Genomic DNA, 12,656 nt, shown 5'->3' on the forward strand with positions numbered 1-12,656 from the left:
AGGGAGATAACATGACCGTTGTGAACAACTGGCAGAGTTTTATTAGTTTTACATTTTGGATTTTAGTTATGGTTGGAAAGAGATGAGCAATGGCAGGAATAGGAAACTAGTACAAGTTAAAAGGTAGAAAGGAAAGGAAAAGAGGGAAATTCCAGTGGACCAGCAGGCTTCAAGACAGATGCGAATTATAATATGAAATTTGAAGGAGGATAAATTAGAAGTTGTATGTGTGCTAGAAGATTGATTTCTTCACTGCAATATGGCCAAATGGTAGAAACCACAGGTATGTTTCTGGGATAGGTTGACTAGTAGTCAGTAAAAACTGAAAAATTGTCGGCTAACTGCCTGGGGTTGATGTTAAAAAATGTGTTATCAAATCATCTACATAAGATGAAGAGAAAAGCAATCATCATCCATCTGGTGGAGGGTGAAAGAAAAAGCTGATGGAGTGGTTAGAGAACAGGATAACACTGTCAGAAGAAACCCTTAAGGAGCCATTAGAGGAAACACCGCTTGGAAACCGAGCTGTCATGAATCCCACTGTATGCATGTGCTGCAAACAGCAGCATGCAACCACAAAAATGTGGTTCAGGCCAAGGGCAGAACCACAATTCTGAGGGAAGACTGAGGAGACCGCCATAAAGAAGACGGGTCTCCCAAAAGACTCTTCATGCCCTTCGTCTGGTAGGTGCCTTTGGCAGACAGCAAAAGGAACGCTGAGAAAAGTTTTGCTCAGTCTCTTTAATCTCAGGTAAATTATTATTCACAACGGGCAGTTTCCATGCCCAGCTGAGATGATTCACAATAACTGTGTGGGTATGGAGAATAGGCACAATCTTAGAAGAAGGTAACCTTCAAATTTTACAAAGTATTACTAAGCATATAGAAATACTGCGTTTTTTCAGAGGTTTATCAATTGGCCAAATTTGAAGAGGGACAGGAAAAGAAACATCCTTGACACTGTGACAACCTCTGCAAATATACACACAAAATTCAAATACCTGCTGCAAAGGCTGGAGGTGCAAGTCCTACAACTAAGCATCTGGAAGATCTTCTTTTATAGTGGCAAAACAGTGTATTTTCATTAATCTCATTTTCTGGCACTTTAATTGAATTGGGTTTTGATCAAAATTTCTAAACACTTCTGGCTGAGTCAGATACCTGCTGTGTAAAACTTTGGCCAAAGACGTTTAGGTTTTAGATTTGTTGCATAGTGCTAATGGAACAGAAGTACCATCCTCCATTTAAATACCTACACTTGCTGTTCAGAACAGTAATGAATAAGTACTTAAAGTGGAGTATAGAAATTCAGCATGTTTTAAACCTAAGTAGTGGAACACAATTCTGATTAGTATTATATGATGTGTGGAGCATGGATCTGAGGGCCAATGATGCTAAGGAATATACAGAAAAAAGCATTGTCTTAATGGAGTCTTAACAGAAGACGAGAAAATTTGTTATGAAATTTCCACAAATTCTTATTCACCATGACACTTGTTTTTAAATAAATTACAAATACTTCAAATTGGTATTGGTTAAAATGTTGCGTTCATCAATGAATATACGAAAACAAACAAGTTCTAGCCTTACCGTACAGATCGATCATCACTGCCTGTGACAGCTAAAGGCTTCTTTGGATGGACCGCCAGGGCCCAGAGCTCCCCTTCACAATGACCCTGCATAATCAGCATGGGTTTATCTCTCTCTCTCACTAGCACCTCAAATATTTCACTGTCCTGTGTCCCTGCTAAAAGTCTGTCCGCTTTCCAACAGACACTTCGGATGGACAAACCTGACGGGACAGAATAATCTTAGATTAATGGCAATGATGAGACAAGGTGATACTCAATACAGCGAAGGTCATAATGACTTTAAGAGTTAATTCATAACAACTGTTACATTTTGAATTTAAAGTTCTATAATACATTACAGCTGATTTAATCTCAAAACAGTTCTGCTGAATTATCTCCATTCTACAGAAAAAGAGATGCGAGGAGACAGAAGGCTCAGTCCTGGGAAAACGCTGAGTGTCCACCATTCCTGTTGCCTGGCATACAGGCTACAGTGTTCAGTATCTCAGGGGATCAAGTTCTTGTGCTTTGCCTACAACTTGGGAGTTACTTTAAAAAACAATTTAATTTGACATGATTTAAAGATAGACTAAATTTTAGATTACACAAGATTTCTGTGACTGAAGTTGTTTTTACTCCTTTTTACAGTACTTCACTTTTCTAGCATATTTAAAAAGACAGCTCTTGCAATCTTAAATGCATTTCAAATTTCAGTGGTTCTACCACTAGAAATAGCTCAGGCTACATATTGACAAGAAAAAAATTACTAAGCAGCTTACTAGAATGCACGAGATGTTTATGATATAAGGTGGCTCAAATGCATTTTTCTATTTACCATCCTTAAGTTCTGCTATCTATTTCTATGTACCATCCTCAGAGTTTTAATACAAGGCTATCAGTAACAAAAAACCTAACTCCTCCTTCCTATGACTGCTGAGATTTTAGTTTTATTGCAAATTATTTAATCATAGATATTCAAACACAAATAAAGGAACAGAAGATATTATCAAAATTAAATCAATTCCAGAAAAATCTGATATTTCAGTAGTATTGATCCTGAAGCCTTATCAACACCAGCATGAAGTAGAGATAACTGCCCTGAACTCAGTGGTATTATAATGATGTAAAATTTGTATGAGGAAAGAGATGACTAGGTGATGTTTGCATTTTATAAGGCTGAGAGGTATATTTACATTATATCTATAGCTTTCTATAATTCATTCATAGTTTTCTATAGAACTAATTTAGGGTTATTTAGAGTCTTATTGTTTTGATTTAAAACAAAAGAATAAGGAGTTTTCACGAGTCCTTTTCAATGTTCAGTATTTTTCCTAATTAGTGGAGTCAATGTCCTTTTCACTACAAGTATGGGTCACAAATTAAAAAATTAACGATTTTGTTTAAATTAAGAATTATAAGAAATGAGTCATCTTTGATATACAAAATGAATAAACATTTCTATGATTAGAATGTTTCTAGAATTCTAGAATGTTAACATTGGGTGCTTTAATAAGGTGCATATAAAAGAAAGCTAGACACTGATTATTGCAGGCCAGGCTTGCATCTGTTTCAACAAAGGAAACATCTTCCACCATAAAAATAGATGTGCATAGTCAAGAAATAAACTGATCAAAATGTAATTACTCTCTAATATGTTCGCTCTGCCTTTGTTCTGCAAGTTCCCATATCACTTTAACTGTATGCTCAGCTTTCTGAGGCTGCATTATAAGTAAAATTAAATGATGTTCAGTTGTTTACGGTAATCATCTGTAGAGTTAAAATGTTAAATAGTGTCTAGATAACTCAAGCACCTGTCTTTCTTTAAAACCTAGACACTTAAGTGTCAATACAAGTCTGAAAATGTCACTTTGATTCTTTGATCATTCAGAGGCACATCTGATCCTCTTGCTCAGTGAGTCTAAACTCAAAGTATTATTAACTACTAAGTTTTGGCCCATGTTATCATCACTGAGAACACTTTTCTGCTGTTGTCCAAGCTGATTATTATAAAAAAATCAAAATCAGGATTTTGTTTTGTATACCTTTTAGAGAGCTCAATCTTACTCCACAAATCTGATCATGATTTTGCAGCTGGAATTTTCCTAATCATAGTGTTCAAAGTGTCCTTTTAAGAGGCCAAGCAATGACATACAAAACTGAGTATCTCAACATGGTGCCTACATTTGAAAACTAGTGTTTATTCCAAAATTTCTTTCAAAGGAGAGAGGTCTATTAGCAGATATGTAGGGAGGAACTCTCAAGCAGAAACACACTTCAGTGGCTCTAGGACTGAATATACTAGACAAGGAAGAACACTTTTAGGTAAAACAGCAATGATCTTATAGCATTCTCTGGTTGACTGCCTGCAGTGTTCATATTTTCTGTTTCAGTATATCAACATTTCTAACTCTGGGTAATGGCTCTAGATGCTGTGAAAAATGGATGAATAAAAAATCCATTTGTCATGTAATCAAGGTCAACCATGTCATGCTTTTAACATCTTTTGGAACAGAAGACACAATGCAATTAACTCTTGATCACATAAATAAAATATATTGTAAGCACTGTCTCTTTAGAAAGATAAATCAGTCTTCATTTATTGTTTTGCTAATTTCCAGTCTTCATTTATTGTTTTGCTAATTTCCAGTACCATTTAATTTTGACAATGCCATTTTATGACTTATCTAAATTTCTACTGAAGTTTTGACTTAGGTCTTCTTTTGAAAAACATTGAAGGCCACACAAGGAATGAAGTTTATATCTTAAGCAGAAATTGGTATTGTAAATCTCAGCATACAAAATACATCTTTTAATGTTTTTTTATGAAGTACTGCGCACATGGAAAGATGTTCCATTATCAGATTTTTGCTAATATGCATGTATATTTAACTCTAAATGACATGTCTATGATCTGATTGTTCCTGGTGATGGATCTATTTTTAAAAGTGTTTTTGTATTCCTCAATAAAGATGACCAATGAATTAGTGTTTACAGGAAAAAATTCTTCATGGCACCCTAGAAAGGAGTTATGAGTTTGAAAGCTGCTGCCCTTGCCAACTGTTTTGGAAATAAGTAATTGGAACAGAGGGACAGAAAGCCATAGGCAAGCAATTAGGGCTACCCCCATTGCTTGAAGTTAAATATATGCTTAAACTAATCAGTGCCATTGATATAACTGAAGATGAAACAAAATTTCCACAATCTGTTAACACCAAGCACTAAATGGAAATGATCACCAGCGCATGACACTCATGACAGCAGAAAAGAGCAGAGGCATAATAGGAATATATCAGGCAGGTAAGAGGTGTATCACATTGAAAAAACACAGTGAGAGAGAAAAAAAACTCAAACAGGAAAAAGAACTAAAGAACGTAGACAGTAAAAAAGAGGTTGACAGGTATATAAAGTGTCCAAGTAGCTCAAATTTTATGAACTGCGATCACCCCAAGGTCCTAAATTTTTGTTGTTGCAGTCAAACCTGCTGTTATAGAGCAGTTTTCACAAACACATCATACTGTCTTTTTACTTAGTCTAAATGATTACGCTCAGACCATCTTTGACTAAGCTTTGATATAATTTTGCAGTCTTGCTTAAATCAGATTTTTGCCATTAATGCAGACAAGGATTTTATTTTGACAAATAAATATACACTGGAAGGATTTAAACTCTTTCAAGACAAGATTTGGACAGTGTTCAAATTTTAGTTTTTAGAAACCAGTTAATGTATAATAATTTTAAAATCGTTATCATTTGCACACAGATTTAAATGGCAACTCAATTCACTCTCCGCAGAAGAACTACTTTTGCCACGATAGCAAGATAGACAGCAAGTCAGGTAGTAAGAACCAGTACTGTCTGTCTCTCAGCCATATAGCTGCTGTTATGGTGTCTAGTTCTGAATTTAGCTGCTCTCATCTAAGTATTCTGTCTCTTCTTACCCAGTAGCATCTCTAATGAGAATTTTCTTTCATTTAGCACTTCCTTTATTTAACTTAACTTCCATCAAGATCACAATTCTTTCTTTAGACAACCTGTAGAAGAATAGCTACATGCTCTTTGCAGAGAGCGTGCTAGGAGTAGATGACCTTTGTGACTAAATTATGGCTTTGCAATGTAAGTCATCATTTTGAGGCAAAAAGCTCTGATAAAACAGAAGTCGATTAGAACTAAGTGAAGTCAGACAAGGTCAGTTTTGCACTGAGTGTGGACATATTCCAGAAAGCAGTTAGAGCACAAAACTGCTCCTCCTCTGGTCTCACAAATACATGGGATAAAGCTCCCTCCCAGCATCACTTTACAACGAACCAACGAGGTTGAATATGCAGAAGTTTCCTGCTCTAGCACTGCTTTCTTTGTATAGTCCTGCATATAAATTACTCTGACTTTTATTACGAACAGACTGCCTACAGGACTCATCTTAGCCAGAATACAGTTATCTTTAACCATGTTTTTTACAGTCTTATTTCATTAATGTCAGTGATTGTTCCCTTTTTTTGTGGCAGAAGTTGGCCTCATGCGTTTCAAAGAGAGTCAGAATCTGTCTGTCCCACATGCACAGACTTATTTCTCCATAATCTTTAGCAGTTATTTCTAAACTGATCAAAACTTCTGTAAATGCTCATAAGCAACTACTACTGTTTTCTCTAGAAATTAATATTAAACATTTCAACAATGCAGAAAATACATTAAGCCAGAGTTACGTGGTGAATGGGCTACTAGCTGGGTGTATTTGACAATTTTTTGATGGCTAAATTCCAGTTCTGAGAGTCAACACTCAGGCAAATTGCTGTAGGCAAACTGGTAGAGGAATTGTTTGGCTAAGGCTGCTGGCGGTTTGCTTGTTGGATGTGCCTAGATATTGTAAACCCATGCATTTTGCAAGTATTAGAATTATCAGCCTATCTGGTTTAAGTAGGATGAAAAAATAAACATAATGATCTTGTTACTAGCTTACAGGCCAGAATACAAGTAATTGAGAAAAAAAAAAATATCCTTCTTAGTGGCCTGCTGACTATTCCAATGGTAATTTTAATATGAAAACTGTCTATAAATATATGTTAAGAAGCACAGGAAATTAAGATTAACCATAACAAAGCCTGCTGCCAAAAGCATAAAAAGCCTACTTCAGGCCAGCAAACAGACTTCTATACTCTCAATCCAATTGGTTTGCAGAACTTCTAAAAGACTAAAATGTTAATAGAGCTTGATAGAGGTAATCTCTATGGAGATTACAAGTGGTTTGAAAGCGGAATCATGAAATACAGTGATAACTAAGCCTATAGGAAATCTGATTAGGTTTGACAAATACGATAGCCAAGACTTTATCATTAACCTCTATTAAATACGCCAAGTGCTACCATTCCAAATGAACCTAATGGAGTGCTCAGATGCTGAGCATCTTGGAGTATCACATTCCAGAAATCTCAATTAATTAAATGAATTGCAATTAATTAATTTAATTTAAGAATGCTTAACTTCATTCACCTATCTTTTTGTGATTAATTGGTTTTACTTATCATCTTGTATTTGCATGGTGCGGAACAGCAAATACAAGCTTCTGTCTGTTTATACTCTGAAACATGGAAAACTCTTCAGGCTATATCAGGCTACATCACTGTCAGAGAAAAAAAGGAACGCATATCTTAAATGTAAATACAGTCATTAAGTAAAATGCCAGCAATATGCAGAGACATTTACCCTTTAAATAAAATTGTGTCATAATCCATTATCTAGTTGTGTCAAAGCCTACTAAAGTAATAAGCTCATTACCTTTATATCCTTGTTCAGTCTCCCTGAGATCAATTTTAGTAATTGGTTTGAAATCGGTGTCCCATAAACGAATGCAACCATCTCTCCCTCCAGTGGCAAAACCTTCCTCACAAGCATACATACTAAAAATTCCAGCCTGTTAACCAATAGTACAACAAGTTTTAAAGTTCTTTACAATTGATTTAAAAACACAAAGCAAATGTTTTTGAACAGACTCTTATTAAAGGCTAGAAACTGCTAGGCAGAAAAATGTTGTCCATTCAGAAAGCAAACGAACAAACCGGGGGGACACTTTTATTTGAAGTGCTCTCAGTTGTAGTAATTTATGCAGGAAGTTTTGTACAAACATCAGTGATATAGCCTATTTCCATGTTTTATTTTTTGTTTAATTAATGTTATTACAAGGACTGTTAAGTAAACAATAGAACACTTAAAATAAATAGTCACCCAGAATAAACAAAAACCAAGTAAACAAGCAATACAAATATTCTTACAGGTACGGAGATGACTGAGACATTGTTTCATGAATTCAGTTCAGGCTTCATTTGGAATCTGACAGGAACTGAAAGATTGTCAATTCATTCTCTTTGTTGAAAGAAAAGTTTCTGTTACAGTTTGAATTTCTTCCTCACTTTTGACAGTACCTCATTGTGGATGACTGTGATGCACCACATTGGAATATCTCATGAAATGCCTGCTGATTCAATATTTTATTATGAGGAAGACTTCTCAGTTAAGAGACAAGTTGAACTGTATGGAAATTAATACAATGAAAATAAACCCCCTGTTTTCAAAGTGGCCTTGTTCAATGTCCTAATAAATTAGTATTTCTAATAAATAATTAAATAGAGATAAGAAATTGGGCAGGAGAAACCATATTAGCCATGGCAAAATGCCATAATTTATATGGACAAAACAATGCATTGTATTGTAGGACCTTGAATTTAATCGTTCTAATGAATCTAAATAAAATTCTGCAGAAAAGCTACAGGGGTTTATTGTTTGCCTCAGAGATTTCTATGTTATTGCAGTTGCACATAATCACAGCTTGGCCATGACACTATAGTTCTGCAAGTAATAAGTCCCACTGACTTCAATTTGACTGCTTTCACAAACTAGGCATTACTCTCCCAGACACTCAGATCTAATTTGAAAAGTTACTATCATTCTTGATGCACTGCCAAAATAATAAATTCTAGCAGGTCAGCAAAAACAGTTTGTAGTGTTGTTTCTGGTAAGGTTCTAGAAAAAAAAATATTGAGATAACTCCTTCATGTCACTCTCTGAAGGAAAAAGCTCTTGTTTCCTTTTGTCCAAAAACCCATGCTGGAAGCTAACTGGAGTTAATTATATTCAGAATACATAGGAGAGTCAGAGTGCAATTCAGAGATAAAACAGGCTTACTCCACACTGAGGCTTTGATGAAGAATCACTCTTGAACGTTGGGAATTTTAGTAGAGAAATTCTATTTTAAATAAGATCATCTGGTTACAAATGATGTTTAAGTTCATAACTGAAGCTACTTAATGCGTGAAAATGATACTTTAGATTTAGTCTGCTTGGTAAAATCAGTGCCATAAATGAACATCAACAGCTCTGTCAATATCAGTTCAGCATCTAGCATCTGTCCACAAACATGTAAACAAAGTATAAAACTATATATAAGTTCTCAACTGCTGAACACTCTTAGCCATTCTTACAACCTGAAACAGAACAAAATCTAGAAAGATATTCCTTCAATCTGTTTTCAATTCAATGAACAGTTAATTTCAGAAATTGACATTAAAAACACAACTTACACTATGTGCTCCTTGAATTGTGCGGACTAAGTTTAGCCCTTTCCAAACATAGATGTCTCCATTTAAAGCACCAGAATATGTGATATCTTCTTTTGCACATGCTAAACAAAGGATAGTTTGGAGATCCCCTGTTTTACCAAATATTCCTCTTTTTGCTGTCAGTGCATTTCCACATAGTGTCCAAAACTGTGAAATGGAAATGGCATATTAGAAAAAAATTCTGCAGCATTTGTTTCTTCGTATTAGTGTGTAGATCTCACAGATGTACATCCTTACAGAACAGCGTCCAAACAGACACATAAATAACTCCTGCACTCCTATCAGATTGCCCTTTATTATAAAACATGCTTGTTTACTGAGAATGGGAAATCCCAAGACAAATGCAGTGAGTTTAAGCACAAAGCAAAATGATCAAATTGTGTGTGAAAGTGAGGCACAATTCTGATTCACTGTGGATACACTCCCCCTTCTCATTGTTTCACTGTTTTATCATGTTTTGTTGTGTGATGTCTAATAAAATGCATACTTAAAGCCAGGAACATCCCATTTTACTTGTCTGCAAAACTTCAAATACAGCTACAGTTCTGGCATAATAAAATACTGGATTTTAAAAGAAGCCTGGATGAGCTGAGTAGACACTTCCACCTTTTTCCAATGCACTGGAAGAAATATGTCCCTCACGGCTACATTCACTGAGAAACCACCTGTTGGATGGAGAGCTGCATACACTTGTATGTGGGGGAAGAACAGAAAATTCAAATCCCACCTGTCTTGGAAGCTAGGGTGCCTAACTCTGGACAGCACAGATTCAGCTCTGTCTCCACTTGGAATCCCCTGCTGGACTCATACTGAAAACATGATGGTAGTGGCTCTCTGGCTCTCTGTTTTACGCAATAGCACCTTCTCCATCTGAGACCTAACTTCCATGCCTTCCACAGCCTGAACTTGCTCTGACTACCAAGCAATAGGATGCTCTGGGTGACTTTCTTCACTTCTACTCAGACACAGTAACATTCTGCAAAGAAGAATATAAGATTGACTGGGCGAGAGAAAAGGAGCAAGATGGAACATGACTCTTCTGTGCAGTAATCAGAGTTCTTATTTGGGAGCTGAGAGATCTGGGCTCCAAATTGTACATCAGAATAATAAATAAATATACTGGGAAGCAGAGACTAGAAAACAGATCTCCTTTGTCTTAGAAGAGTGTCATTAGTGCTGAGCTAGAAAAATCACACTGCTTCTTTGGGAACCAGTGAATTCTGTGTGAAATTTTTTTATAGACACAATTTCACCAAGAAGAGAGCAGTTAGTGTGCATTGAACTTCCCCTTAAGGATAAAATCTTCCAGAGAAGGCAAAGTAATGAGGATCACAACTAAGTATGTCAGAGGAATGCCGAAGTACCCAGCCCTGTCAGGACAAGGATGTTCTGGACACATGCAGAAACAGAATTTTAAGTCCATGTGGGCATAGCATGGTCCTGACTGGACTTGCCAGCTCAGGTCTTTACTAGTTGAGGTATCTGTGCTCTGTGGTCCATTTCACAATAGTGAGTTACTTTTAGAGGCTGGACAGGAATATTGAAATACTTGATATAGGTATTTAATATCTATCTCATTCTCATCTTATGAGCCTATATCTTGTGGTGGCTATAAGCCCAATTTGAGGTCTTTTTCTCCTGTACTTATTCCTGTAATATTCCTACAAAGCTGAATTTCCAGAAAATCCTTGGATCAAGGATTTTTATTTCAGACTCTTCTCTATTTATAATTCAATTAAATTTTCCCATTGCCTCTTAACATAAGCCAATTTATGAGAAGGGAGAGGGAATATTTCCCTGAGGGCTCTCTTAATCTGAGTAAAACATACACTCCCCTCACCTCTGGTTAGCTGTAAAAGAGCAAGAGTGCAGGCAGCAGAGTTGGGAAGTGGGGAAAGGGAGGATCCTGAGCTCAGTCTGAGATTCCTTAGCTCCCAGGCTTTCCCACAGCTTCTAATACCTGCTCAGCCAAATGAGCCAACAGAAGGACCCAAATGCTAAAGGAATAACTGCACTATTTCCGAGTATTAGTCCCAATTCTCAAAGCCATACAATTAATTTAGGGCAGAAGATTTTTTTTTCCTTATTTGCAAGTTAAAGCAATTGTCACATTCCCACAGCCTTATAATGAAAGGCAAATATGTAGACTATTGCTTGAGCATCACTGCAGGGGAATATCTAATCATGAAGCGCTCCAGCTCACCCTTCCTCCTCTAGGAGAGGGCATGTCTTTATCCATCTATGTAAAGGCATGCTTTTATCTATATGTATATACCAGTTTGCCTGGCATTATGCACGCTCACGGTAATTATGGCCATTTTAAACATAATGCGGGTGCCAAACAAAGACAGGTTTTGGAAAACAGCTTGTGGCATACAGCAGATGGTGTCACTTCTGCCAAAACCACCCACAGTTTGAAAGCAGCGGTGGTTTTAACTTCTCAGTAACCAGAACTAGAGATATTAACCCGTTTCCTAAACCTCTAGTTAAAGCTCTTCCCACCCCAGTCATGTGAAATAACTGCCATCTGTTAGGAATATTTTTGATTAAAGCAGGAGGAAAATAGAAACCTGCAGGGAATATTGGCAAACGGAAGTATTTCTCTCTAAGTGTTTAACAGGCATGAGAATGTTTTATCCTAAACTTGCAGTATGTATCCAAGTTTATACTAAAGTCACCTTCAGAAAAGCACTTAGAGGGGGCAAATAGTGGGGCCCTGGAGTTTTCATCTGTTCATCTCAATTCTGCAGGTATTGCATACCTTTTCTGTGGTATTTCTATAAACACTGGTAGCATTATAGGCCGAACAGAAGCTGATACAATTCGTACTTTTAACTTCTACATTTTCTGCTGTAACTGTTCAGTGTCACTTTGTGAGGCTTGAAGAGAGAAATCACTAAAGCCTTTCAGAGACAATTTTGGTGGAATGGAGAGAGTAGAACCCCAAAATTAGCTGTATGCAAGGACGAGAGTTGAACCAAATGACCTTTCAACTTGGCTTGTTAAGTTGTTCTGAGCCTCAGCCACCACTGAATGTCTAAATTGGCTGCAAACAAAATGTTCTGATAAAATGTTCACAGATCAAACAAAGAAAAAAATAAATCTTATATTTAAAGCCCTCTTATAAAAGAGGACAAATTATTTTCAAGACATTTATTTTCTTTATAACAAAAAGCAGTAAAAGCTATTTACCTTTATGTGTTTTACTCCACAGCTAACGACTCTGTTTGGCTGATATTGATCCCAGGATATATCAAATATCTGTTAAGAAATATGGTAAGCTGATATCTTAAATTATATAGTAATTGCAACTTGACTCAGTTTGCTTTTACACATTTTTAGGCATCATTTATGTTGCACAGTAAATGACTAAAAATGAAAGCACAATATTTAGGTAAACTTGGAACTTCCTTCGTGAACAAAGATTATGAATTAAGGCAAATACGCAGGCTTCCTCATATGGTTCTGCCAGCACATT

At 36.2% G+C, this 12,656-nt stretch overlaps 1 protein-coding gene across 1 annotated transcript in view; it reads right to left on the minus strand.

The window, feature by feature from the left end:
* The window catches only part of EML6 (EMAP like 6), a 158,450-nt gene that overhangs the window by 81,891 nt on the left and 63,903 nt on the right, over nt 1-12,656 (minus strand). The window contains exons 5-8 of the mRNA XM_064509754.1: nt 12,371-12,439; nt 9,140-9,325; nt 7,341-7,476; nt 1,591-1,792 (exon numbers count right to left, since the gene is read on the minus strand). Coding sequence (XP_064365824.1) covers nt 1,591-1,792; nt 7,341-7,476; nt 9,140-9,325; nt 12,371-12,439 — 593 coding nt within the window. The remainder of the gene's footprint in view (nt 1-1,590; nt 1,793-7,340; nt 7,477-9,139; nt 9,326-12,370; nt 12,440-12,656) is intronic.

This window comes from Dromaius novaehollandiae, chromosome 3 (genome assembly GCF_036370855.1).
Source record: "Dromaius novaehollandiae isolate bDroNov1 chromosome 3, bDroNov1.hap1, whole genome shotgun sequence".
In the NCBI taxonomy this organism is placed as follows: Eukaryota; Metazoa; Chordata; class Aves; order Casuariiformes; family Dromaiidae; genus Dromaius; species Dromaius novaehollandiae.